Below are 27,026 nucleotides of genomic sequence, written 5' to 3'. Positions count from 1 at the left end.
CTCTTGGCATGTGTGTCTGTGTGACAAAATATTGAAGATTAACCATAAAAATTGTCCTTAGAAAGACACTTTTAATTAACATTTCCCTCAAACATGCCAACCTTCCAGCACCTAAAAATTGAACTCAATCTTCATTAGGGAAGCTGTTTCCTTCTCCCTAGAAAACATATACTTTTAAAGTTTGAGCTCTAATTTATATCTCCAAGTTCATAATCGCAGAAAAGTCACAGTTTACTTGTCACGCTTTCCCTGGAAAATTCATTTTGAACCATTTTCCTAACCAAGGCTACTTTCACGTCTGCTTAGACTAATGTCCAGCACTTCTTCCTTGTTTTCAACTGTTAATACTTCTTGAAGCTAGATTCTCCCATCTTTATTCCTGAGGCAGGATGACAAAAGCCAGACTACACTTCAGCCTCCTAGGATATCCTGCCCTGGAGATGCTCAGCAGGCAATTGGAAATTGGAGTTAGCCTGGAGCTCCGGAATGAGTTAAGGATTGGAGAGGTCAATTTGGGAATCATTATTGTAGAGGTGAAAGGTGAAGCTATATGAGGAGATGAAGTTACCCAGAATGAGAACATAGCAAGAGAAGAGAAGCAGATCAATGATAGGACCTTGGGAATTGCTCCATTTAAACACTTGAGGGGGAGGGAGAGGCTCTGTGTGTGTGTGTGTGTGTGTGTGTGTGCACGTGCGCGCGCAAAAGAGATCCTAATAAAGGAAACTTAAGAAGCATCCAGAAGAGAGGAGGTGATCCAAGATAAATTATGAATGCTTTTGAGCTAGTGAAGATGCGCAAAAATGCCAGAATGTCCAAAGAGTTCAAGACTGAGGCCAGAGAAGCCCTTGAATTTTGAAACACAGTGGTCACAAAGAATCTTTAGGAAAGCAGCCTTCCAATGTCATTCTTGCAGATTGTGTGTGCCCACATGCAGATGTGTATAAGTGTATGTGCGTGTACCCCAAACTACCATAAGATTAAATATTAGGCGATGAATAAGACTGTACTGGGTGTGCCAGATAATGGTAGTAATAATCACTACCGCTTACTGATGACTTATAAAGTGCTGGGAACAGTTCCGAGCACTTGATAGGCCTGATCTCAATTTAGTTTTTGCAACAAATATATAAAGTGGCTACATTTTACATGTGAAGAAACTGAAAGCCCACAGAAGTTAAAGAAATTACTCAGGGTCACGGAGCAAGAAAGTGGTAGCACCAGGATTGGCCTGGAGGATGGAGTGACTCGAAAAGCACTGAAATAATACCTCCACTGTGCTGATGTTAGCTGGGTCCTCTGCATGAGGAGGAAAGAGCTGATATTGGTTGACTGTCTTCCATTGTCAAGTGCTTTGCATAGGACATCTCTTTTCACACATATACCATCAACGCTATGGCTATGTTTAGGGTAACCTTATGAAGGCACATTTTTTAAAAATCTGATTCAGCTTTTTAGAAAAGAAGCTGAAGCCATAGGATTCTAAAACATCCCATTATAATTCAAATGTATTTACTGTAATAGCTCCTGATGGTTTGAAAGTAAAAAAAAAAAAAAAGTGTGGCATCACTGATTTGGTGGTTGTTCCTGACATCCAAATTATTGACAATCCAGCTCATTTGAAAAGTGAAGGCATTTGACAGGTGGTCTAAAGGCCTCCTTCATCCTTGAGTTTCTGCAATTCTCATGGGTTTGTCTAATGACAATAATTTTAAAGGTATGGAATATGAAGTAGAATGGGAATGCAGCATCAGAACTGGCTGGTATGTCAGCACCCTTTTATTCCTTAAATTTATAGAGGCCTACTGTTAAAATTTTATAAAAATAGTTTTTGGTAGTTCAAACCATTGATTGCTAACTTAAACAGAAACTTGGAGACTCTAGTACAAAATGATACACTTAAAATCCAGCCAAATCACTTGCTTATAAGCAACTGCAGACCTTATAATATGGCTGGCTGTAGGAAAAAGAGAGAGAGAGAGAGAGTGACATTCTGGCAATTAATGTTTTTGTTGTCTATAGAAAAACAAATGAGGTTCTGGTCTGAAACAATTAGTATCACTGTTAATTGTGCATGTGTGTAGCTATAATACAAGGCACTTGGGATGGCTTCCACTGATTGTTCCCTTCTTTCTCTGGATTACAGAATCCATTCAGACAACTAAATAATAGCAAGCATTTATGCAAATTGTTAATTATGAGGCAGGGATCGTCATAATCTTGTATATTTCTCAAACTGCATGTGCAACAGGGATTACCAAATGAATTGTTGCTTTATTATTTTACTAGTGGTTGAAAAATATACTAGCTTTGCAAAGAGTTTTCATACATCATTTAGCCCACCAGCATTAAAAATGGCCCCAGTGACATTTATCAAAGCTGTTTCTTCTCTATCTCCCCATCTGTACCTCTCTTCCTTTCTCACAAACTAAGAGCAGGTATAAATTGCTCTGACAAATAACTTCTGATCAAACTGATCAGCACCATAATAAAAATAGAGCATGTCAAGATTCACTTTGTTATATAGAAAAACCAGTATAGATACATGGTTCTATAGTGCAGTAAATTTTAAAGCAAAACAAAAACAAAATTCTCAACATTTCCCCCATTAAAGCAATCCTAGGGATATTAGCCCATATGCTATTGACCATTATCGTAAGGGTCATCTACTCTTTTATTTTACAGATGAAGGAATCAATGTTCACAGCAGAGATGGAACTTGCACAGAGTCACCCCACTAGTAGTGGCAGAATCTAATACTCTTGCCACAATGATACATCCAGTTTATAATATTTAAATGCCCTCCCATACTAATATTTTGTGATTAGGGGTCTATGTGTGTCTATACCATTTATCCCAATGAATTGTAATCTGACTACAGAATTACAGACTGAATTTGCTATTCCCAGCTGTCCAATCCACTGAGGCCCTAATGAGAACATGGAAGCCCAGCTACTGAAAGCCAAACTGGGCATTGAAGAAATCGCCCGTTTATTGTATTGAATGAGAATCTGCCCTAGTGGGAGGAATCCTGAGGTTACCACATTTGTTCCCTAACCTATTTGGCCAGGGAGTATAGAATAGGATTTAGGTGGACAGGAAGAGAAAGCAAAGACAATGGTAAATATCTCTGGTGCCGAGAAGCCTATAATAATCCAAATACAGTACTGGTGAGCATCATGATCTTAGAAAACCATGTGTCAAGCAACTAGCACACACATTTACAGAATAGCTAATGCCTCTCACTAGGGCTCTTTAGCACTAGGAGCAATACAAGGGTACTGCAAAGGTGCTGTCCTGGATCATTCTTGATACCCCCTCTGCCCCCACAGTTAGGAACTTTCCTGTGTTTGGTTAGATTTGCTCTGCCACAGAGTTCCTGTCATAAAGGCCCCTCACCTATAAGATTATTCTACCTTGCAAGTTGATATATTTGCACACTTTAAAAGCCCTGATATTTCCAAATAATTTATTTTCCTTCAATGAAATGCTGACCTAGTTGTTCCCCTAAACCACCAACCAGCCTAGCAACAGGCAGGAGTGCCTGAAACACTGTGAAAAACATTGTGCTGATGGTGGGGTGTTCTCTACAAAACCCTCTACTGTGTCATCCTATTTCAGCAAAAAAGAAAAAAGAGCTAATTACCAAATGCCCAACTGTCTGGGGTGCTGGCCCTGGACATTCATCCCACTTCTGTACTTGGTCAGCATTACAGACCTGAGATTACATGCCTGGGTATTTTCAGCTATTTTAAACTTAAAAAAAAAACCCAGGAAAGAAGTTGTCCAAGCCAAAATCTAACTATTCATTGTACTGAAATCAAACCAATAGGCAACTGTAGAATCTGTTTATTTTAACTTACATTGGTTCAGTTGAACTAAAAATACATTGTCACTTACCTTGCTGCATCTAGAATCTGAAAAATCCTCCACCTGTTAAAGGAACAGTAAAACCAGGTGCTAACAAGAGCTTGGTAAGAAAGGAGTTAAAATAATAAAAGTTTTCCATTTTGCTTTGCTAGCGTATATTTTTCCAGCATCCCAAACTACAAGGGAACAACTCATGGACAGCTCCTCCACTTTGCTCCCTAGTCGCTCCTCTCAAGGAGTGGGGGATTTTGAATCAGGGGGCTCAGGTAGGCAAGGCAGTGTGAGAGACAGACCTCTGGAGGGTTATGGGCTGATAATGATAGATCTACTGCTAGGTCATGCTTGTTCCTTGCCCCTTCACTAAAGTGATCACAATCTAAGCAAAACACAAAAGTCAATAGACCGAAAACCAAACCAAACCAAATGCTATGGTCTCACTAAAATGGAAACACTTGATTGAAAAGACCTAGGAGGAATTTACAGGATCTTAAAAGATGATATTATCAGTGACATATGAAGCACAATAGCAAAAAGAAAAGAATGATTAGACTTTGCTGACTAATGTTCTTCAAGAAGATGAAAACTCAAAGTGCACAAAGTGATACATAAATCATTACTCTAGTCCCTTCCACCCAAATGCAAGACATCCACCAAAGTAAGCAATGTTTCTCCATGAATAAAAAAAAAAGGCTTAGCTGCTTTCTTAATATATGTCTTAGGAGTCACAAAATACTAATTCTATTACATGAATTTCTGATATTAGCAGGGCCTGGAAATTTATACACAGGTCAATTGCTATTTTGAGGGTTCAAGTGGACTCAAATTAGCTTTTCATTGTGTATTAAGCCAGAACAAGGGATATTACAATGTAATAACACATCTGTGCCCAAAGCAAGTTATATAGCTTGTACATTATCTTGAGACAAGTGCTTGTGCACATCGGATATGTCTGGATGCTTTAGAAGTGAGTTAAGAGAGACTTTTGATCGCATAACCAGGAGCAGAACCTTTGCCTCATCATTTAAGAAGCAGTGTAAGATTCTTATCATCAGTTCCTGGCTAAGCCCCCCTTCCCTGGTTCTATGAGTTGTTAAGAGTGTGGAATAAGTTAATGTTACAAGAAACAAAGTGATGTACTTGGTGAGCTTGACAAAAGCTCTGTTAGACAAAACACCCTCATGGCTGACTTACCAACCAGGGCCCAATGTGCTCCTCTTCCATTCCAGCCACAAGAAAGAAGTAATGTAGAGTGTTCTGACCTACCCCATGCCTTAGTTTCCCCACACAGTGAAGAGAGGCTATGCACTCAGCCTCATGAACAAAAAATAACACAACTTTGTGTGAAAAATTTAAAAAAAGCCCAACAACCAGGAAACATAAAGCTATATGTTGGTTATTAGTACTAGAAAATTCCAAATATGTAGCATGTTCCAGAACCAAAATTTTCATTCTGCTGCACTAATAGAAATCCTCAAATAATAGAACAATGTACATAATTGATTTATATGTGGACAGGACCAAAGTTAACTCTAATCAGGGGAACTATTATCTCTTGAGATTTTTAAAAGATTTCTTTGTAAACTTCTTAACCTAGGGAAGTCTGCCTGATGATTGTACTGAGGAAACTTATGGGAGTTCATTGCCTTACCTGGGAATCCAGGTTGCCAGAAGTAGAATATTCAGTGGTGATCCAGGAATCAAATCCATCAATCAAATCCATCAATCAAAAGGATGGGCATTCATCAGAAGTGAATCAAAGGCCATGGAAAGAAAAGTTAAAAAAAAAAAAAGGAAAGACATACCAATTAGAAAAAAATGAATTAACTTTATGAACCAATTTTACTCATCGTGCAAACACACACTCTCTTTGGGAAGGTACTTAAATGGATTATTTTAAAAAGGCTCTTTAAAAAAAGATTTATTTTAGAGAGAGAGAGAGCAGAGAGTATGAGCAGGGGGAAGGGGAAGAGGGAGACAGCAAGAGAGACTCTTAAGCAGACTCCCCAGTGAGTGTAGAGGCCAAAGACACAGAGCTTCAATCCTAAGAACCTGAGAGCATGACCTGAGAGTCAAAATCAAGAGTCAGATGCTTAACTAATTGAGCCACTCAGATGCCTCTAAAAGGGCTTTTTAATAAAAAGAAAAGGGTAATTGTATAATGTGACAGAGATGCTAGATATCATGACAATAGCAATCATATTACAATATATAAATACATTAAGTTAACACGTGTACACCTCAAATTTATGCACGGTTATATGTCAAATATATTTACCAAAAAATCACCCCACAAAACACTTGGTATTTCCTATGTGCCAGACAATAAATATCGAGGTTGCAGCAGTGAATAGAACAGACACAAATCCCTGCCTTCAGGAAAGTTACAATCCCATGGAAGATTTTTTAAGCCGTCTTTGTGGAAAAGACCTCCACAGAAATATACTGTATGTTATTAGCCTTAGAGTTTATTTTATTTTTTATTTATGTACAGAGAACATATCCAATGGCATCAGATTCAACAACTGTATTAGAAATAATTCTCTTTTTGATTGGAAGAGCTGTCGTTACTAGCATTCACGAATTCTCCTTGTGGAAAGCCCCCCTAAAGGCTGTAAGACAGACTTCCTTTCAGCTGGGCCATTTGCTGTCCACAGAACTCCACGTGCTTGCACTTTGCAAGGCTGTAAAAACAAGAAGTCTCTAAATGGCAGCTTTGTAATACTGCAGTATCATAGAGTTTTTCTCACTGGAGGCTATAGTGTTCTCTCACAGCTAGCCTGGGTGACACTCTGAGATCGGATTCATCATGCCTCAGCAGGTCACATCCTGGGAAAGCAGCAGCAGTTGGTGAACAAAAGGAGCTTTTTGGTGGTTATCATGCCCATGACCCAGACACTGGGAAGAGAAGAAGCAATAGAGGGAAGCCTGGGTGGCTCAGCGGTTGAGCATCTGCCTTTGGCTCAGATCGTGATCCCAGAGTCCTGGAATCGAGTCCCACATCGGGCTCCCCACAGGGAGTCTGCTTCTCCCTCTGCCTGTGTCTCTGTCTCTCTCTCTCTCATAAATAAATAAATAAATTTTTTAAAAGAAGCAATAGACTGTAACCATCCTCTTGGCTGGGGTTTGAGAAGACTCGAGTAAATATTCCTCAAGTGACAGCTACTACCTAAATGTCCAATTAGCAGGGAAAGGAAAAGATGAAAATGGAGGGAATAAATATATATCATTGGAAAAATGGGAACTGGGGGAGACAAGGGGCCCCAGAAACCCAGATGGTGATTCATGCTAACTAGAAACCTCCAATGATAACACCAACCCTCTGGGATTTATATCTTCAGGGTAGGTGTCTAGGGCTTCAGAAATCTAAAAAAAAAAAAAAAAAAAAAAAAAAAAAAAAAAAAAAAAAAACACCTATCTATCTATTCACTGTGATATTAAGGATCCAAATTGATACCTGGAAAAAATGGAATACTGCAAAAATCTGAAAGCCCAGGCCAGAAAATTAAGATCCCTGGTTTCTAAATCCTGGTTTTACCAATGACTCATTTGATCATGGGCAAAGTGTCTTCTGTAATTCTCTAATAGTTTTTGCCTTTTATTTTGGTGCCAAGCTAGTTAAGAGTATAGCAGTCTCTAGTCACTTCCTCAGTATAACGTGCCATTAGGAGTTCAGACAGCCCAGAGCCCAGCATTCTGAGCTGATGCTTAAATGAGAATATGGCCAAAACAATAATAGCCGGGCTGAAATGCAGCTGATCATCATTCTGTCTAGGGAAACAGCTTTGTTTACGTGAAATATAGAATGGCTGCTTCTTTAGGATGGAAAAGTTATACAAGGAAACTTAATTGAAAATCTAATTGATGCACAATTGACCCCCCCCCCCCATTTCCCTTTCTGCTCATCTGCCAGAAGCTTGGGTTGTTGGTGATTGCTGTCAATCAGCAGAAAGATCCACACTCTCTCAGATAAAGGCGACACAGATGCTCAGATTTTGCAAAGAGTGGTTTGGAAAACAACAACAACAACCATACTGACATTGTCTTGGTCTGATTGCAAATCTGTGGCAGATAAGACACTCTGTGGGAACCAATTACCTATCACTGTTCCAGAGCTGCCGAGCAAATGACCCATTCACCCTCTCTAGTTTGTAACACTGGATTGGTTTTCTCCCCCTCTCACCAACTCCCACATCCCGAGTTGCTGTGCCCTTGATTTGCCACCTTCTCCCAATGTAGAATGACCCTCTGCCTTCATCCCAGTGTGATCTAGTATACTGTGGCTCAGTTACCTACCACCTCCTTTTGTGCCTCAGGCCACGCCCTCATTTGGTCTTTGAAGGCCAAATACAGTATATCCTAGTGAAAAAAAAGCTTATTTGGCATGCTAAATTGGGTCACCTAAATGGGAAGGAGTCCCATGCTCACCCTTGGGGGTAGGGGGGGTAGAAGTAGAAAAGCCAGGGGAAAGGCCTGAATGCTTCTTAAGGCCCTAGGCAAGAAAGCTAGTTATCTTCTTTCCTTGGATTAAAATGCTTGGCCTTGGCCTTTTGCTTACACACAAGCCTGAGAGGTGGTGTGGGGCCATGGAATAAGCCCAGGCAGCACACGGACTGGGTTCTAGTCTGGGCTCTTTCATTTACTGACTGCATGACACGCTAAAGTACTTCAAGCTCTCAGCCTTGACGCCTTCATGTACGAAATGGGGACAAGTATAGTGCCCCCACCAGTAACTACATTCAATCTACTGAACAACCAATATAGCACTGGCCAATCAGAGCAGAAAGCACCTGAAAATATCTGTGTAGAAAGGCCCATGTAAGGATTAGAAGAGATCATGGATGGAAAATTCTATAGCAGAGCACAAGATCCAGAGACCAGACTCAAAAACTTCTTTAAAAAGATTTTTATTTATTTATTTGAAAGAGAGAGAGCCAGTGTGTGTGTGTGTGTGTGTGTGTGTGTGTGTGTGTGTGAGAGAGAGAGAGAGAGAGAGAGATAGAGCATGAGTGAGGAGAGAGAGGGAGAGAGAGAAGCAGGCTCCTTGCTGAGCAGAGAGCCCAACACGGGTCTCCATCCCAGGACCCTGAGATCATGACCTGAGCCAAAGGCAGATACCTAACTGACTGAGCCACCCAATAACTTTTATGCATGATTATGTTTATCTAGGGAAGAGACAAGTAAGGAAATTTCCAGAAGTACAGTGCGTCTATGGAAGGCCAGTGTCCGGGATCACAGCCCCCTGTCACTGAGCCATCTTGTTACCTTGGGAACAGAACCTGCTATTCAAAGCCCGTGCTCCAAGACACCTACATATAAAAGGCCATCTGGAAAATAACCACAGTTATTGACGGGGGGTGGGGGGTGGGGTAGTGTGTGTATTCCCCAACATCTTCCTCTGGCGGGCTTCTACTAAGTGCACCAGAAACTATACATATTCCAAGAGAAGGAGCTCTCCTGGTCTGCCTAAGGATACTGGAATCCCAAACATCTTTTCCAACTTTTATTTTAGGAGTATTTGTTTTACCCCTGAAAGTCAGCCTCTGGCACAACCATGAGGTTTCCCGAGTTTGTCTTGACTGCTCCTTCCACAGTGTCCCCTCCCCCCAAGATTTCAAAGCTGGCTTCCAGATTCATTTTCCTAATTTCTCTGCCAGTTGACAAGGATTTCCATCCTATCCTTGCTTTTGGGCAACAGTATTAAGACTACAGAGTCTTCCAGACCCACGGAAATGACCTAATGGTTCAGTCCTATGACATTTAGAAAGGATACATTTCTTTTAAATTTATTTACTTACTTTAGAGAGAGAGAGAGAATGCAGTAAGGAGGGGCAGAGGGAGAGGAAGAGAGAACCCCAAGCTGACTCCACACTGAATGTGACACGGGGCTGGATCCCATGACCCTAAGATCACAACCCAAACCCAAACGAAAAGCCATATGCTCAACCACCTGAGCCACCCAGACACTCCAAGAGGACACATTTTTGATAAGGATTTGTCCCTTCCATCTAATACCACCCAAGTACAATACATACAATATACAATACATGACCCAGAGCTGTCTTAGCTGTATCAAAAACCCTTTGGGTAGTAGCTGCTGGTTTCTTATTCCATGCAATCAATGTGGGTGGGAAAAGATACATGCAGCACAAGGTAACAAAGATGCCTGGAGTGAAAGTCAAAAGGCTGTCCTCATGACAACTCTGCTGTGTGACCCTGGGCAAGGCCATCCTCCCATGGTGTAGATGGCTCTCCATTTCCCTAGCTACACAGGGAAGGAGTTGGACTAAGTGCTTTCCCAAAGGCCTCTGTTTATTATAACATTTTAAGACTTTCTAAGGAATTTGACTCAGTTAGGAACAATCCTATTAAGTATAGCCTGAGTTCTTAAAAAAGGAGGCACAGAGAGAAATGCTCTTGAGTTGTTCTAAGAAACCCTGGGACCAAAGGTAATGGACAACTTTGTCTTCAGTGGCCCATTCTTCCCATTCCTCATCAGACCTCCCATTGGCTCCTCAGAAAAGTGCACAAGGGCATGCCAGAGCAATTCTTCCCAGTGCCCAGTGTGCAAGGCAGGAGTCACCTAACTTGGGTGCAATAAGCCAGTTTCGGGGAGTGGCGCTGAAGATGGCTTAAATGTGGTAACAGAGGTTATGTTTGGACTGGGCAGTAAACCTAAAAAAAGTAACCAACATGGGCATATGAGCCATCTGGGCTGGCAAATCCTTTGAGTACCATCTGTACTGAGAGCATGGATCACCTTCTATCCCACGGTTAGATCTCAAGTGGCTGATAAATGATATTGACAAGTCTTTCAGCGATCCTCAACCACATACCACTCAGAGAGGTCTTTGGGTGATCTTTTTGGGACCACTGGTATCACAGGGGCAGGGACTTGCTGCAGATCACAGAACACATCGGTGGCAGAGCCAGGGGCAGGACCCCAAGCCTACGAGATCCTTTCCCTGGGAGCACACTACCCACCCTACGTCAGCCAGAGAACTACTGCCTGGGGGCAGCCAGCAAGCCAGCATCAGTACCTCCAAACACAACCACACAACCCTTCAGCACAACCCAAAGAGCAATGGCTGCAAAAGACCAGGAAATCAACCATAAAACCCCTCAAGGATGTTAAATTCTTCTCTTGAGGTAGCTGTTAAATTGTTAACACATTTTCCTAAGCTGCTCTCTCACGTTCTGTTTTCTGCTTAAAGGCACTTTTACCACATCACGTGGTGACAATCAGTGATTCTTACGTTCTTTTCATTTGAGAAATAACGCCTAATACCTGGATCCTGTATTGCCAAAAAAAAAAAACAAAAAACAAAAAACAAAAAACAAACCCGCCAACTGCATTTGGGAGACAAAGGGGATCTGATGAGGAAGACTGCTAAAACAAGGCTTTTCAAAAAGAGTGTTTTCTTGCCTGTTGGTGAGCTGGTCAGTCCTAGGTTAGGATGCTTTCTCCAGGCGATTTGTCCCTTGTCTGCAGCTCGTTACTGAAATGGTCCCCTCTCCCCCACTTATACCCACTGGTTTGTAGTGAAAATTCTCCCATTTTGGCATCATAAGAGTGCCCTCTAGTGATGATCTAATTAAGAATCTGGAGATGGAGGGATTCCTGTTTGGGTGGGAAATAGATTTAACTAAATTTGTCCTTGGTTGTGTCAAGATATATTCTTCCTGAAAGACTCTCTAAAGCACATACTTAACAATTTAGTCTTGCAAAAAGCAGTGAAAGGAGTATTTTGCCATTGAACAAACAAAGCAAAATATCCCCCCACCCGCTCCCATAAAAGAAAATCTGGCTTGTTCTCCCTCCTGAAAAGTATTCCTACTCATGATATGGGGATGCCGTCTGAATTATAAAATAAGGTGTACAGACACAGGCCGACTCCATCATTTGAAAATTGACAGCAATTTTCCATTGTGTTTTAGAGTTCCCCAGGTGCAAACACCTGCCTTTGTATGAATGGTTCCAGCAATGCATTTCCTCAATTTGATCATATATATGCTTTTTCTTTGAAGGAAGGCCAGACCAGTAAGAAATCCTTAGAAATTCTGGGGGGGGGTATAATGGGGCTTACTTTCTCTTAATAAGGGCCTAAAAAAGTTTCACTTCTAATATAAATATATGTGTTGCTCGTTTAATCTCATTTTGTTTCCATTTTTCAGATTTTGGGGTCTAGAAGGTTCCACAATGAATACTAGTTCAGCACTAGTTCAAATCGGCAGGGAAGACTTCCATAATATCTTTTACATTCAGCTCTGTAAGGGGCTACTGCTCTATTGAACCCCATGTATTTTATGCTAACACAGACAAAGGATGGCAAGCTGCCAACATGAGATATAACTGCTTTGTTCACATTGTGACAGCATGAAAAAGTCCCTAACAAGGAATGATTTAGCAAGTGCTAAACTAAGGATCGAGGTCATTCTCCAGAAATATTCAACCAAGTCACTAACAGGATCAGAGAGTAGAGACATGTGGAATGGTATATTCTGGATCATTCTGGACCCAAATATCACCCACTCTTGGCAAGGAGCTTCCATCTCTGCTGAAGTCAAAGTATGGCAGGAACCACTGGATTTGGCCTGAAACTTCCCTCAAGCCAGCCCCAAACAGAGAGTGAAGTAGCAGGGTAGAGGGGTGATGTGCTAGAGTACAGGGGTGCACAGGCTCTGGAGTCAATAGAATTGTCTTTATACCCCAGTTCCTCCACTTCTCTTTGGTCACTTCCAACCTGTCAGTTTCATTTTTCTCAAAAAAAAACTGTGATCTCCAATAACACCTCATAGAGGGCACAAATCAGGTGCTCGATTCAACCTGCTAAATGTAATATAACCAACAGTTTTGATGAAAACTGCCTCTTGTTATCCAGATATTCCCAAAGATCTAAGTGTGTGGGGTCTAGCAAACGAAGCATCTGTATAATGGACTTCACTGTTAAAAATCAGTGCTAAGTAAGTGAAATAAGTCAGAGAAAGACAAATACCATATGATTTTACTTATATATGGAATTTAAGAAACAAAACAAATGAGCTAAGGGAGAGATAAAGAGACAAAGCAAGGAACAGACTCTTAACTTTAGAGAACACACTGAGGGTCACCAGAGGGGAGGGTGGTGAGGGATGGGGGAAATAAGGGATGGGGGTAAGGCGGGCACTTGTCCAGGTGAGCACAGGGTGTTGGATGAAAGTGCTGGATCACTATATTGTACACCCGAAACTAATGTAACACTGTATGTTAACTCACTAGAATAAAAATTTAAAAATTTAAAATAAATAAAAATAAAAGTAAGCATAGCTCTTAACCTATTAATGGATGTGCTGCTTTTTGAAAAATCATGAGCCGCTCAACATTTTCCTGGGCTGTGGACATCTTTCAAGGCAAAGACACAGAACCATTGTTAGGGCAAAACCTTTGTTTTCAAGAGGAGATGGATCTCTTTTTATTGCAGGATTCTTAGTTTCAGGTCTTACCTGAAGTGTCAAAACCAGGTACCAAAAAGACCCTGTGTGCTTCTGCCCCAAAAGAATACAAAATATAGAGAAGTTTGCCAATTGTCGGGAGGAGTACACAGGGTATCTTTTCTAGAACTATTTAAGTGGCAAACTATAAAAATCATACTATTAGCCAGTGTTTAATGAGTGCTTTCTATACGCCAGAAGCCATGCACTTGACAAGAAGTATCTCACTTTATGCTGAACAAAAGTCTATACTTATCGCGTAGATAATGGGGCCTCCAAGGTGCTCACCCAACTAATAACTCACATCCAGAGTTGGAGGATGCCAGCACTCAAGCTCATTAGCCACTAAAATAGGCTGTACCTGTGAAATAGGCATCCTTATTCTCATCTTACAGGTAAATCAGGTGAGGCCCAGAGAATAACCTGCTTGGGGTCAGTAGCTAGTAAGTGAAGGTGCAGAGGTGGGAATCCCCAATATGCCCTGACTTTGCATCTTACACCTTCCGTAAGGCGCTGATGATGGGAAGGTGACTGTATATAAGTTAGACAGCGAGCTGGGTGGCACTCCAGTTCCTGTACAAGCCTGTAAACTGCCCTGAAGTGATTCCTTGCGTGCCTCTTTTTAAGCTTCTTGTGGGACCGTTTTTCATTTTGAATTCCAGGATAAACTTGCAGGCTATAAGTGCCAAGTACTTGAATCCACGAGGAAGAGAGGTCATAGCTCATTTGAAGATGAAACCCTGGTGTAAGTCTTCACAGTGGCTAGGCTGCTCCCCTCGGACATAAATCAGGTGGTGCTGGTGGGCTAGGAGCCCACAGGGAAAAGGAAGTTGGCAGGCAGATCAGGCCTCTTGCTCTAGAGCAGAAGTGAGTGCTATTTCTTGCCCTTATACTTGTATTTTTTATCTATAAGAAAATGTGATTAAATTTGATGTAGACAGAATCCAGAAAGTCCAAGGTGACCAAGGGAGGGAAAACCCAGGAAGAGACTACACTACATGCCTCATTCCAAGAAAGCCCATGTAATTATGGTGGGAAGAGGAAAGTTGTTGCCCTGAGAAAGAATCGTGCTCACTGGATGATGGAGTCCATCCTCGGGCATAGTGAGCCAGGCTGTTCACAATTTGACATAGCTGAAAAACCTGTCAAAGTTGGAAGGTACTCTTACAGAACATCAAACCCAACCTCTGCATTTTATAGGCCCTGAGAGAGAAAGGACTTATTCAAGGTCACACAGTTCATACTGCCACGGTGCTGCTGCTCCCCTAGGACATATAACAGATGGCTATGGGTAGGCTCGAGGGAAGGGAGTAAAGAAGCCAGTTGGGAACCAGCAGCAGAAGATCCAAGCATGAGGACTGGGCTTTTTGTTTAAAGGGAACAATAATCTTGCAAGATGCTCTTTCCTATCTCCTTGTACAGGTGAGGAAACTGAACCTTAGAGACAGGAAGCCACCTGCTGAAGGTCCTGTAGCTATTTAGACAATGGGACTTGGCTGATCTGACTCCAACGCCTCAGTGCTTTTCACCCTATGTTTTGGCTTCCTGCTTTCTCTGTGGCCATATGCCAAAGAGAAAGGAGGTCCCTTTAAGTCCCAAGTGAGTTGAGATGTGCTCATTTTTTTTTTTTGCAACCGTAAGTGAAGTGAGGTGGGTTCACATCTGCAAACCGACATCCAACAAAACTTTATCCAGTGCCTGGTTCTTGGCTTCCCAGAAGGACCTCTGGACTGTCCTTGGCTTGGCCTTGGGACCCAAGACACACAGGGAGCCATCAGAATAACCTCTCTATTTCTTCATAAACACTGGCAGTTTTGTAACCCCCAACTCCCCCAAACACAAGAACTGGTGATACCTCCTCAGGCCACTGAGGCTCCCTGCCTGGGATCTAAGGAGCCATTGACCATGGCACCTAAGCTGTCAGCTAAGTGGGATCATGCTTTGGGAGTTTCTTGTGCCAAAGGGCAAGGGAGACAGTGAACTCTGAATGTAGCACTAGGCCTCGCTCATCTCCATACACAACTCCTCTCAGCCCCACTATGGGAGCCCTGTAGCAGCAGACTGGTGTCTCTTCCTTCAAAAATCTGATAGGCACTGAAGTAGTAGGGGTAGTCCCCAGGAGTAAGAAGAAGAATCTGGAACTACTTATTTGAAGCAGGACTTGCTGAATTGTTAATCACCCAAAGGCACATCATTAGGCTGCTTGCTCATTCCTCCTGATCAAAACAGGGGTGAGGAGGTGGGCAGTGTCTATCCTATAGGCAGCAGACAAATCACCAGGCCACTGGGTTCGTGAAGACTGAATCCTGGTTTCTTACTAACATACATTCTGATCAATTTCTAACTTCAGTTAGCAGTTGCCCTTCACACTCTGGTTTTAAGCTACTCTGCCCTCAGCCCCTCATCTGTTAGGTAATGATCTGGAAACCCCCATGAGTTACTGCTGTAAGGGAAGCCCAATGTAAAGGAATCTTTCTTGGAAGAAACCCTCTGAATCTACCAGGAATGTTATTTTAGATCTTGGATGGAGATCTCTCCCCAAAACAAGAGCACATCTGTCTTTGATTCACATTTTATTTTTCACTCCTCCAACACATATCTAAATTTTTAACAGCTTTGTCGAGATGCAATTCACATACCACACAATCTACTTAAAGTGGACAAATCACTGGTTGTTAGTATATTCACAGATTTGTGTTGTCATTACCACAACTTTAGAACATTTTCATTCCCTCAAAAAGAAAGCCAGTACTCTGTGACTATCATTGCCATATCCTCCATCACTTTCAGGCCTCGACCACCAGTGATCTATTTTGTTTCTACGGATTTTCCTATTTTGGATCTTTCAAGTAAATGAAATCATATAATATGTTTTATCATATACCTGGTTTCTTTGACTTAGCATAATTTCTCAAGGTTCCTCCTTTTTACAACATGGATCAGTACTGTGTTCCTTTTCGTGGCCAAATAGTATCTCATTGCATGGATATCCACACTATAAAAAAAATGCATCCAAACAATTTCATCCTCATGCACTAGGCAAGTCTACAGATCTGTCCTGAGCACCAGCTGTGGTGGATCTATTACTAGCATCACGGGGGTACATGGAGATGAATGAGAATATGCAATAGACACATCCAATCATTCAATCAGTAAACATCTACTGAATGTCTTTGGTGTGCCAAGAATATGTTAAGGCACTTGGAACCCAAGGATGAACAAGACATGGCTGCTGCCTTCCATGAGCAAACAGTGGGGGCAGTGCGGAAGGTTATGCATTATATACAATAGCTCCATAGGACCTACAAGTTCTGGTAAGCCCATTTTCCACTCAGGAAGAGTTCACAGCCCAGGATTGGGTTCCTGATTCCACAAATATTCAGGAGTGAAACCAGCCTAAGAGAGAGCAGCAGCCAGGATCCAGGTGGCTTTTTTGTTTGCTTTGCATTGTTTTTATTGGCATGAAATTCACATAACACAAAATTAACCATTTTAAAGTATAGAAGTCAGTGGCACTTGGTATATTCACATGTTGCACAACCACTGCTGCTATCTGTTCCAAAATAACTTTCATCACCTTAAAAGGAAACTCGTACCCATTAAGTGGTCACTCCTTTCTCCCCACCTCCCTCAGCTCTGGCAACCACCAATGTGCTCTTTTTCTCTCTGGATTCGCCTATTTGGATAGTTCATATGAATGGAATCATACAATACATGCCTTTTTAGTCTGGCTTCTTTCACTTGGCATAAAGTTTTTGAGGTTCATCCATATCGTAGCATGGATCGACACTTCAAACTTTTCATGGCTGAACCACAGCCCATTGTACAAATACATCACATTTTGTTTATCCATTCATCCGCTGATGAGTATTTGTGTTGACTCTACTTTTTCATTATCATGATTAATGTTGCCGTGAACATTCATTTACAAGTGTTTGTGCGGACATATGTTTTCATTTCTCTTAGGTATATACCTAAAAGTGGAATTGCTGGATCATATAGTAATTCTATGTTTAACTTTTTGAGGAACTGCCAAACTATTTTCCACAGCAGCTGCACCATTTTACATTCCTACCAGCAAATTGCAAGGGTTCCAATTTCTCCCAGAGATTCCATTTTATTTCTTACTCCAGAGAAGAGTTCCACTAAATTGGAGACACCCAATTAGCACAAATGATTGACCCTAGTGCTGGCCATTTGGGGCTGGGCTTCTTAATTAATGCTTAGGCTGGTGGGAGAAACAAAGCAAATGAGGGCAGAGAGAAGAGCTCCTCCCCACCCCCAGCTCTGGGAGTGCCTCTGCACATGCTCACAGCCTAAAGGGAAAGTGGGCAGGTTGGCAGGATCACTGTGGAACTGTCCTCTGACCCACATCAGTGAGATTCACAGCATCTTGCTCAGCACAGAAGTGGGAGAACATTCTCAGCTATAAGCCAAACCCAGCAAAACTCAGGAGATGATTTTATGAAAGAAATGACATGAAATCAATTACGAGTCTGGCAGTAAGGGAAAGAACAGCATGGCCTTCTCTATTAGACAAGAAATTGGAAGAAGTGTCAATGGCTTGTGAGGGCACTTAGATCCTGTGATATTTAGCACTGGCTCCTGTCCCCTGGAATAAAGATCTGACATAAATCTAGGAAATAAATAATGATGATGAATGTCTAGCTCTAAAGATGACAACATATATCACTAAAACTTGCCCTTAGGGCCTGTCTCTCTCCTCCAGTGATCAGACAGCTTGGCAAACAGTGAATCCACTCTTCCTCCAGCCTGTATCACTCCCTGGGCAGGTCAGCTCCATGCTGAAGTGGCATTAAATCTTTCAAGCCATACGATGCCATTTTCCTGAGCCGAGACTGAGTATCAAGATAACACACTACTGTGTGGGAAGAGCTAAGGCATGATTCCAAAGCCCCCTCCTCAAAGCCTCGGGGTTCACATTCTTAGGGAAGAGGAAGCCCAGGGAAAAGATCTTAATGATTCTAAATACCTCCCAAATCATTGGGTTTTCAGTAACCTAAGGTTTAAGTGGATGGGTTTCAAACACTTTTAGAAACAGAACCCTCTTTTCAAACAAGATCCTCCAATACCTCCACCGTATAGAACAGATAAAAACTGAGCTGCTCTCTTTGAAGAGGAGATGGAGTAAAGGCAAAGGGGAGAAGAGCAGAGCTGCCATGTACTGCTCCACAGGATGAGCACTGTACAATTCCAGGAAACACCATTCATGCGGGGCAGCAGTCTCTCAAAGTGTGGCGTGAGGACACTGGTGGTCTCCAAGACCCATCTCCAGAGGTCCCCGAGGTCCTCCCTTTTCCAGATATATGTTTGTGGGAGGTTGGATCTTCTTCACATACTTCAATCCAAATAATATATTAAAACAGTTGGAATGCAGAAGCTGATTGAGAATCCATCTGTCTTCTGTGAAGCCAGATATCAAAGAGATTCACAAAATATAAAATATTGCCACTAATGTTTTTTGCTTTTGAAATCAATTTTTCATAAAAATATGTTACTATATGGTAGGTGCCTTCTTGTTATTTTAAATGAGTTAACACCTGGTTTTGAAATTTTCTCAGTTTTATTTTTTTATTTTTTAAAAAGATTTTATTAATTTATTCATGAGAGACACAGAGAGAGGGAGGCAGAGACATAGGCAGAAGGAGATGCAGGCTCCCTGCTGGGAGAACAATGTGGGACTCAATCCCAGGATCTTGGGATCACGCCCTGAGCCAAAGGCAGACGCTCAACCGCTGAGCCACCCAGGGGTCCCGAAATTTTCTGTTTTAAAATCAAATATAGTAAATAGCAATAACTAGATTCCATATAAATAAAAGCTCTTCAGAGTCCCCAGGGATTTATAGGAGCATAAAGGAGTCCTGATACCGTGAAGTTTGGGAACCACTGACCTCCAATACAATGTGAATGGGAGATGTGCAAAGCCCTGAGGCCCCCAGGGCTGCACTACAGAGTTGGCCTGGTCCCTGCTAGTCTGCTCCCACACCTCCCTTCCTCTGAGGAAACTTTTGGGCCACCTCCTCAGAACCCTGTGGGTCCAGCTGATCAGGCCAGCCCCCTCACTTTAGAAACCAGGAAACTAGGGAAGTCAGGGTTAGGGATCTGTACGTTAAAAACAGCCGGGATTACAGCTGGGTCTTTCCTGACACTGGGCTGCCACTAACCTAACAATAAGCAGCTACCAGTTGCTGAGCTCTCTGTGCTGGGCACTTTATCAAATCCATGTCGAACTACTCCCAGGCCTCACTTCCACACTGCAAGCGCTTGTGGCCTGTCAGGCTCCAGGTTTGCTAAAGCAACGGAGAGAAAAGCAGGCACCAGGCTGCCCTCCCTCCCCCAGCATACTCACCTCTGAATCTGGCCAGCACTGGCCTCCTCAGTACAAAGGATTTGAGCTGGCACCGATTTCCTCAGCACATCTTGATAAGCAGCATGCAACCCACCAGAGGGGGGATTTTTGAAAAGCCAAGAATCATTTAATTTAATCAGGTGCCTGTACGGTTTGAGAAAGACCCACAAGGCAACAACCGAGAAGTTAAGCGCAGCATCTTGGCGTTTTGCCACGTGGTGACTCCACAGAATGTGCCTTTGGGCCTCTTGCCCTCCTACCCTATGTACGCTCCCTATTCTTTGAAAAGACTCCAGGGAAGGGGCTCACCGAATATACCATTGGGCTGACCCTTGTACCACCAGAGGGGCAGCAGCAGGGCACCCAGTACCTGAGAGGGGATCCTACCCCCCCACTGATTCTTCCTCCTCACCAAAAGTGGCAGAGCTGTGAGGGTCCATGGAAACCGGTTAGCCAGGGTCCTAAACTAGAGGAGCACAGCACAATCCCCTGGCAAGCTATTTAAAACAGGCAGGGCCTCCGGGCCCTGCTCCAAGGGAAATCCTGCTTTACTGGGTCACGGATGGATGGCTAGGGCACACACTGCCGGGGAATCAGTGAAGACCAAAATCTCTCACTTAGCAGATGAGGAAACTGAGAGAGGGAAAGCTTTACCTAGTACACAAAGAGTTCAAAAAACAGCTGGCATGAGCATCCAGCTATCCTGACCCCTAATCTAGTGCTTTTCCCACAATTCCAGGCTATCTATGCTCAATTGAAGGGGCAAACTACTGCACATGTGCGCGTGCATGTGGGCGGGAAGCAGATATTGAGGCACATTTAGAAATAACCAAGCCATTTTTATTTGATTCACGCTTTTCATTTCACATTCTCTCCCTCTTCTTCCAACTTGATCACTGGATCCAAGCCTCTCACTATATTTATAGATGAGGAACCTGTGGGCCACAGTGGATTAACGTCTGATTCTTGCCTTGGGTCTAATTTAGGACCCATATCTCTGTGCTTTTTGGCCTGTGCTCTTTCCACTACATGTTGACCCTTAAGCCCCATCCAAAGAGAAATATATTATTATAGATTGTATTTCATTATTATTCCTCCTACAGACAGACAAATTCTGTTAGAAGCCGATACACTCCCTGGCTCTATAGCACCAGCCTGCCCTGGGAGCTGCTCTGACTGCTTATTTCCAATGTAAGCCCATATTTCAGGGCCGCCCTGGAAATATTAGTAAAGCCAGCTCTGCTAATCTAGACAAATGACAGCAAAACTGAAGGGTAGTATTGGGATGAAATAAATTATTTGCATAGGTGGGACTTCTCTTTTAATTTTACTATTTTAAGATTACAAATTGTTTTCTGACCTTTATGTATAATTAAATATAGATGTTCTCAGAACTTAATGTCAGTTTAAATTTCAGCCCTTGGAAAGTAATTTGTTTGTATGTTCAGTGAACAAACCATTTCTTATCGGTTTCAAAGACCCAGGCTCATGCATCATGAATCAAGGTTGCCTTTACCAAAGCTATAAAGGTCAGGCAAAGTGGGCTTGCAACTCAAGTTTAGCCACTCTTTCAAATAGAAAAATAAAGCTTTCAGTTCTCTGCCTTAAGTACACAAATTGTTTTCATTTCTTTAGGCATGTGAATGATTCACTTGTGCCCTCTCCACACACAAAAACCAGGTAAGTAGTGTTACTGAGCCATTAGGAGGAATCTGAACAATTCCCTCTACTCTCAGGGCCTCAGTTTCCTCTTATGTATCAGGATCTCTTGTCTGCTATTAGCTTTAGATATTGACAGGCAATCCCCAGAGGTGATTTTAAAATGACACTGATTTGACCTAGAAAGTAGTTGATAAGGCTTGGGGTCCTTTAGGTTAAGCAATCAGCAGGGAAATTAGACCCATTGGTCCTAAGGCAAACTTCTCCCTCTGGCCTCTCCCTCATTCCTCATCCAGAGAGATGGCAGCTCTTCCAGCCCCTTTCTCAATAGCTGCAAGATGATTCCCACTTCTTTAGACACCCTTATAGTTCCAGAAATTTATTCTCCCCATGCATTCACCAGTCTCTTAGTGCTTCCTTAGTAAATCTGCATGTATACTAGGGCTCATAAAGGGAATACTGCTCATTGTCAATACACAACCAAGATATTTTATTGATTGGAAATAAGAGGAGGTTGTTAAATAGGCTGTGTAGGATGATGCTAGTGCCCTGATCCCCATAAGTAAACCAATCAGCCCACACTTTCTGATAGGGCAGAAATCTAGACTAACTAGGATTTGCTTCACTTCCCTGTTAAAGTTACCTAAGGAGAATTCCAGAAGTTATCCTATAGGTACTTACTAATGGGATCTCTGTTTTATCTTTCGTTGGCATCTACAGAAGCTCTCCTTTTTAAAATATATTGAAACTCTGGTTCGATTTGCCTGAATCCCTGCAACTACTAACATTCCAGTATGGCAATTCCTAACCAGAAAACACAATGAATGAGAAATGTTTGGGTCCAAAGCCTTCCTTATCTCCATAGTTGGATCTTCCTTCCATATTAGAAAGACTAGCTAAGATTTATCAGAGTGTGGAGACTTCTAGAAGAGTGTCAGCAGTGGCTCTGGAACTAAGGTCACAGACTCAAGCCAAAACTAAGTGCTTTATGATATATTTTTTGTTTAATTCTAACAACATAACCTTAAGATAGGGATGCCTGGGTGGCTCAGTGGTTGAGCGTCTGCTTTTGGCTCAGGGCGTGATCCTGGTCCTGGGATTGAGTCCCACATCCGGATCCCTGCCAAGAGCCTGATTCTCCCTCTATGTCTCTGCCTCTTTCTCTCCATGTCTTTCATGAATAATAATAATAATAAAACCTTAAGGTAAAGTATTATTATTTCCGTTTTACTGGTAAGGCACAGAAAGCTGAAACTATTTACCCAAGGTCAAATCTAGTGAATGGCATAGCTGAGTGGAGATTTGAACCCAGTCATTTGTTTTTAGAGCCCATGATTTTTATCTATGCTTTAAGGTAGTATGTTAGAAAAGCAAAAGCCTACGAATCTTTAAACCTGGGTTCTAGTCTCAGCCTTACTATTGACCCTTTAACTTTGCCAATTGGTTAGATACGCAGATGGCAGAGAGATGGTGGTGATGGAATAGTCCAAGATGACATGGAGGTTTGTATCTTGAAAAAAAAGAGAGTATTTCATTAACAGAAAGAAGGGATATGATGATGAGTTTGGTTTTAGATTAGTAGGTGACATTGGAAGGTTGGCAACACATGCTTATGGGAATATCCAAACGGCCTTTGAACCAGAACTTGGGACACAGGTCTGGGCTGGAGGCACCAAAGCTTCCCTCATAGCAGTGATGCTCAATGAGATCTTGAGATGAATGTAGACAGAAAGGCAAAGGGCAGAGAACTGAGCCTAGGAGAAATCCCAGTTAGATGTATGGACAAAGAAAACCTTCAAACAAACAAACGAAAACATGGAGAAAATAGCACAATGTCAATCAAACCAAAAGAAGGCAAGATTGAAAAGTGGGAGGTGAGTGAGGTGACAGAGGTGGTGAAAAGCAGCTGAAAGACAAGTCATTCCCTCTTTTGAACCCTCGGGCTCTTTCCCCTCTCTGAAGACATTTCTCTCCCGCCATGGGATCCCAAGGTAAGGGTGAAGTTCCACTTTTCCCCGGATGCCCTGAATGTAAGTAAAAACTCAGTGTTCTTCTGCTGGACTGAGTCATACTGCACTGACTAGTTTAAGCAGCCGCAGTCCTATAGACTACCTCTCCTCAGGCAAAGGCAACAGGCAGCCTGAAAGCATAAAAACAGGAGAAAAGCAGCTGCCATCCAAAGCATACTTTTTATGAAGGAATAATGCCACATTGGTCCTTTCAACCAAACCTGGATACCGTCATTAGCTGTATCTTCAGTGAATGAGAACAGAAAGAATAGTGACAGAAGACCGGGAAAGACACAGTATGTAGGTGGAGATTAGCTCTACTGGGTGTATTTTTTCCAGAGAGAACATTGGTGGGGAGATGGTGAGAGGTGGGGGAAAGGAGGAGAGGCCCGAGAAAATATGAGAACAACAAAAAGTAACTAAATAAAAAGGCAATTTCATGATCATTTCAATTTTGGAAACACAATTGTAGTGTTTTCTTGATTTTTTCCAAACACACTTGAAAGATGTAAATACAAGAGCCGAAAAAAAGAGAGAGAGATCTTTTTTTTTAAAGATTTATTTATTTATTTATCATAGACAGAGAGAGAGAGAGAGAGAGAGAGAGAGAGGCAGAGACACAGGAGGAGGGAGAAGCAGGCTCCATGCCGGGAGCCTGACGTGGGACTCGATCCTGGGACTCCAGGATCGCGCCCCGGGCCAAAGGCAGGCGCTAAACCGCTGAGCCACCCAGGGATCCCCAAGAGAGAGAGATCTTATCAATGTCTTGAATCAGTTGTCAACCGAGCCACTCCTCATACACAGCTGTCATTCAATGCTTCAGTGTCCCAGGAGGGAGGCCTGTGCGTGCCCAGAATGGTCATTGTTACACTGAAGGGGGATGGCATCAAGGCAACAGAAATAAAGCAGGCTAGGAGGTGGGCTCCAAAAGCCAGACATCTGCTAGAGAGCCCACTGCGCAAGAGGTCAAAACAGAGGTCAAGAACATGTAAAGACTCCAGGAAGTTCCAAAGGTAAGGGTAGGATATCAAGTAGCAGAATCCAGGCTGTGACAAGGAATTCAAGCAGTTAATCATGCATTCAGGATCAGGCAGGTTGAAAAGGTCCAAGCACACAAGCAATCTGGAATAAAAGTATGTGAGGGGAGTTCTGGACACCAAGCATCAGAGCTTAAACAGGAAGCCTCTTCCCATGGCTTCTTCCTCTGTTGATGCATTCTATGGAAGTCCAAATGGAATTCGGGTATGGCTGTGATTGGGCCTAAGGACACAGCGGAGAAGGAGCAGCTGGAGCTGGGCAGTGGGGGTCCCATGGCTTTTTCTGTTAATTCAGGATTGAATACCACTCACCATCTCCCAAAAAAGAAGGCTTTGAAGCACTTCAACTATGTTCTGAGCAACCACACACCACATTAGAGGTCACACATGGTCTCAGTTTCCCTTCTGTGAAACAGGTAAGGAAGTGGGAATTAGATGAGAAGGTCATTGATGGTGTCTGACATTTGATCTATTCAATCCAAAGATAGGAGAATAACCCCATTAATACCAGGTCTGATGCTTAAAGTCTCCTAAGTCAGATACATGGCATCAGATTTCACCATGGGAATGAAAACACACACAGGCAGCTTCTATTAGCTTATTTGCACAACTTTTCCTATTTTTTTGGTTAAACAGTCTTTGAGTAATATCTACTCTAGTTTGCTTAGCCTGTAAATTAATAAAATATTAAGAGTATTTGCAATACTCTTAAAGTAGCTGACTGTATTCCTAACAATATGCTGTAGATTGCAGGGTGCCCCCAACAGAGACGGTGTGTGGTAGTGCAGACTCCAGCAGCGTTCACTGAAAATCACCTCCCATCCTACAATACTGATGATGTTGCATGTTCTTCTTCTTCTTATGCATACACATTGCCCAGCCTGGCCCCAGCCACCAAGTAGGCCCACCCTTGATATAGCTGAGAGAATGAATAAATGAATACACAAATGAACGAATGACCAAACAAACCTAAGATGGAAGAGTGGTATCAGATGACGGGTCTGAGTAGCTTAGATTAATACAGGATTCCTCCTCACCCTTCCTGAAAATAAAAGCAGAAGACTCACTTTGTAAAGGAAACAAAACGGACCCACATGTCCAAATTGGTAAGGGGCAAAGAACACAGAAAGAGTTGAGTTTAAGAATATGAGAAGGAGACAAGGCCCTTGAAATACAATTTGGGCCAAATGAGAACAAACCTAAATGCACAGAGTTGGATATCTGAGCTGGAAGGCACCACAGAGCTCATCTGACTTGACTCTCTCATTTTACAGATGGAAACACTGAGGCCCAGAATGGAGATGCCACTTGACAAAGGTCAAGTTGCTAGACTCTGAGGGCAGCCATGCAAAAGAATCAGACTGAGGCTAATCTGGGCTCCAGGAAGCTGCACAAACCAAGAAACAGAGTGAAAAAAAAATGGCTCCAGAGCTAATCTTCTCTATCCATGCCTGGGCCTGAGAGTTCCTTCTCCATAAGCCATTTGGCCCCTTCCATACCCTGACATCTGCTATAAAACTGTTGCTGGCGCTTTGAAGAGGAGACACGCATTGCTGTCATGACAACTTGTTGAGCAGGGTTGGGGTTCATGGGGAGTGAAACAACAGCTAGCAGCTGGGTGGTAGCAAACATGCGCTAAGCTCTTTTTGTCTCCATTTTTCAGTGGGAGTCTTCCCTGTGGCTCCCGGCTCCTTCCACCTGTAGCAAGAAGTGGGCGGTGGGCAGATGGGCAGGAACCACGGCACACGGGCTTGGCCCTCCAAGTCGATCCTCCATCATCAATTCAGCCTACACACCGGTTTGACCGACTTCCTAATCGAATCAACCAATTGTTTCTCTGAATCGTTTCAGTAAATCTCTGAGGTCAGTTCTGGGAAGAGAGTCAAACCAGCAGAAGGGGCGAGCACAGCTGTTTGGGCATTTCTCTGGCTGGAACATACCCTGTCCCCCTAGGGTAGATGGAAGGCCCCAGACCTGGGCTAGGGAAGTGCCAGCTGTGGTGGCCAGCAGATTAGGCACGGAATAGCTGCCGGAGCCTCCTGCTGGGTCCCCGAGATAGAGTTCCTGGAAGTAGGCCTTGGTGCCCTAGGCAAGACGCCAGCAGCATTGGAGCAGGACCTTAGTGTTGGCTCCCATGGCCAGTGTCTGTCCTGTTCTCAGACTCACTGAGCTAGTTCTGTTCCCACCTGAACCAGCAGCCTCAGTGAGTTAGCACTCCTGGAACCCTCATCGCACACAGAGGAGTCGGTCTATACTGTGTTTTCTGGCTTGCTCTTCCTTCCTTGCATGTTTCTCTTGCCTCTCCAGCTGGAGTTATCACTTGAGCTTGTGAGTTATCACTCACACTGGGTCTTGCTCACTCTGCCAGATAGCCCCTGGGAGGGGGTGGGGACCTTGTGGGTATATGGGTTCACCTCAAATGGACCAAACATTGGCATGCTTTTGCCTGAGTCACAGACGCCCTCCCAAGGTCAAAGAAAGTGGTCTTCCTGCCTCTTGCTTTTCTCGTGATGTTGTGAGATCTGGATGGGTCCGTGATCAGACTCCTCAGGGGAAGGGTACAAATGCTTCCCTGGGGCAGGATGCATGGCTGTGAGAAAAGAATGGAACCAG

The 27,026-nt window shown here is 42.9% G+C and overlaps 1 protein-coding gene across 4 annotated transcripts in view; it reads right to left on the bottom strand.

The window, feature by feature from the left end:
- The window catches only part of HS6ST2 (heparan sulfate 6-O-sulfotransferase 2), a 293,173-nt gene that overhangs the window by 81,431 nt on the left and 184,716 nt on the right, over nt 1–27,026 (bottom strand). For 2 of the 4 annotated variants that reach the window (XM_077889419.1, XM_077889421.1), the window contains exon 3: nt 3,901–3,933. The exons of the other annotated variants lie outside the window; for them this stretch is intronic. In XM_077889419.1, coding sequence (XP_077745545.1) covers nt 3,901–3,933 — 33 coding nt within the window. The remainder of the gene's footprint in view (nt 1–3,900; nt 3,934–27,026) is intronic. 4 annotated transcript variants of the gene reach the window in all.

The sequence above is a fragment of the Canis aureus genome, chromosome X, assembly GCF_053574225.1.
Source record: "Canis aureus isolate CA01 chromosome X, VMU_Caureus_v.1.0, whole genome shotgun sequence".
In the NCBI taxonomy this organism is placed as follows: Eukaryota; Metazoa; Chordata; class Mammalia; order Carnivora; family Canidae; genus Canis; species Canis aureus.
Note: the sequence above shows the minus strand (reverse complement) of the source record. Positions and strands in the feature narration are given on the sequence as shown.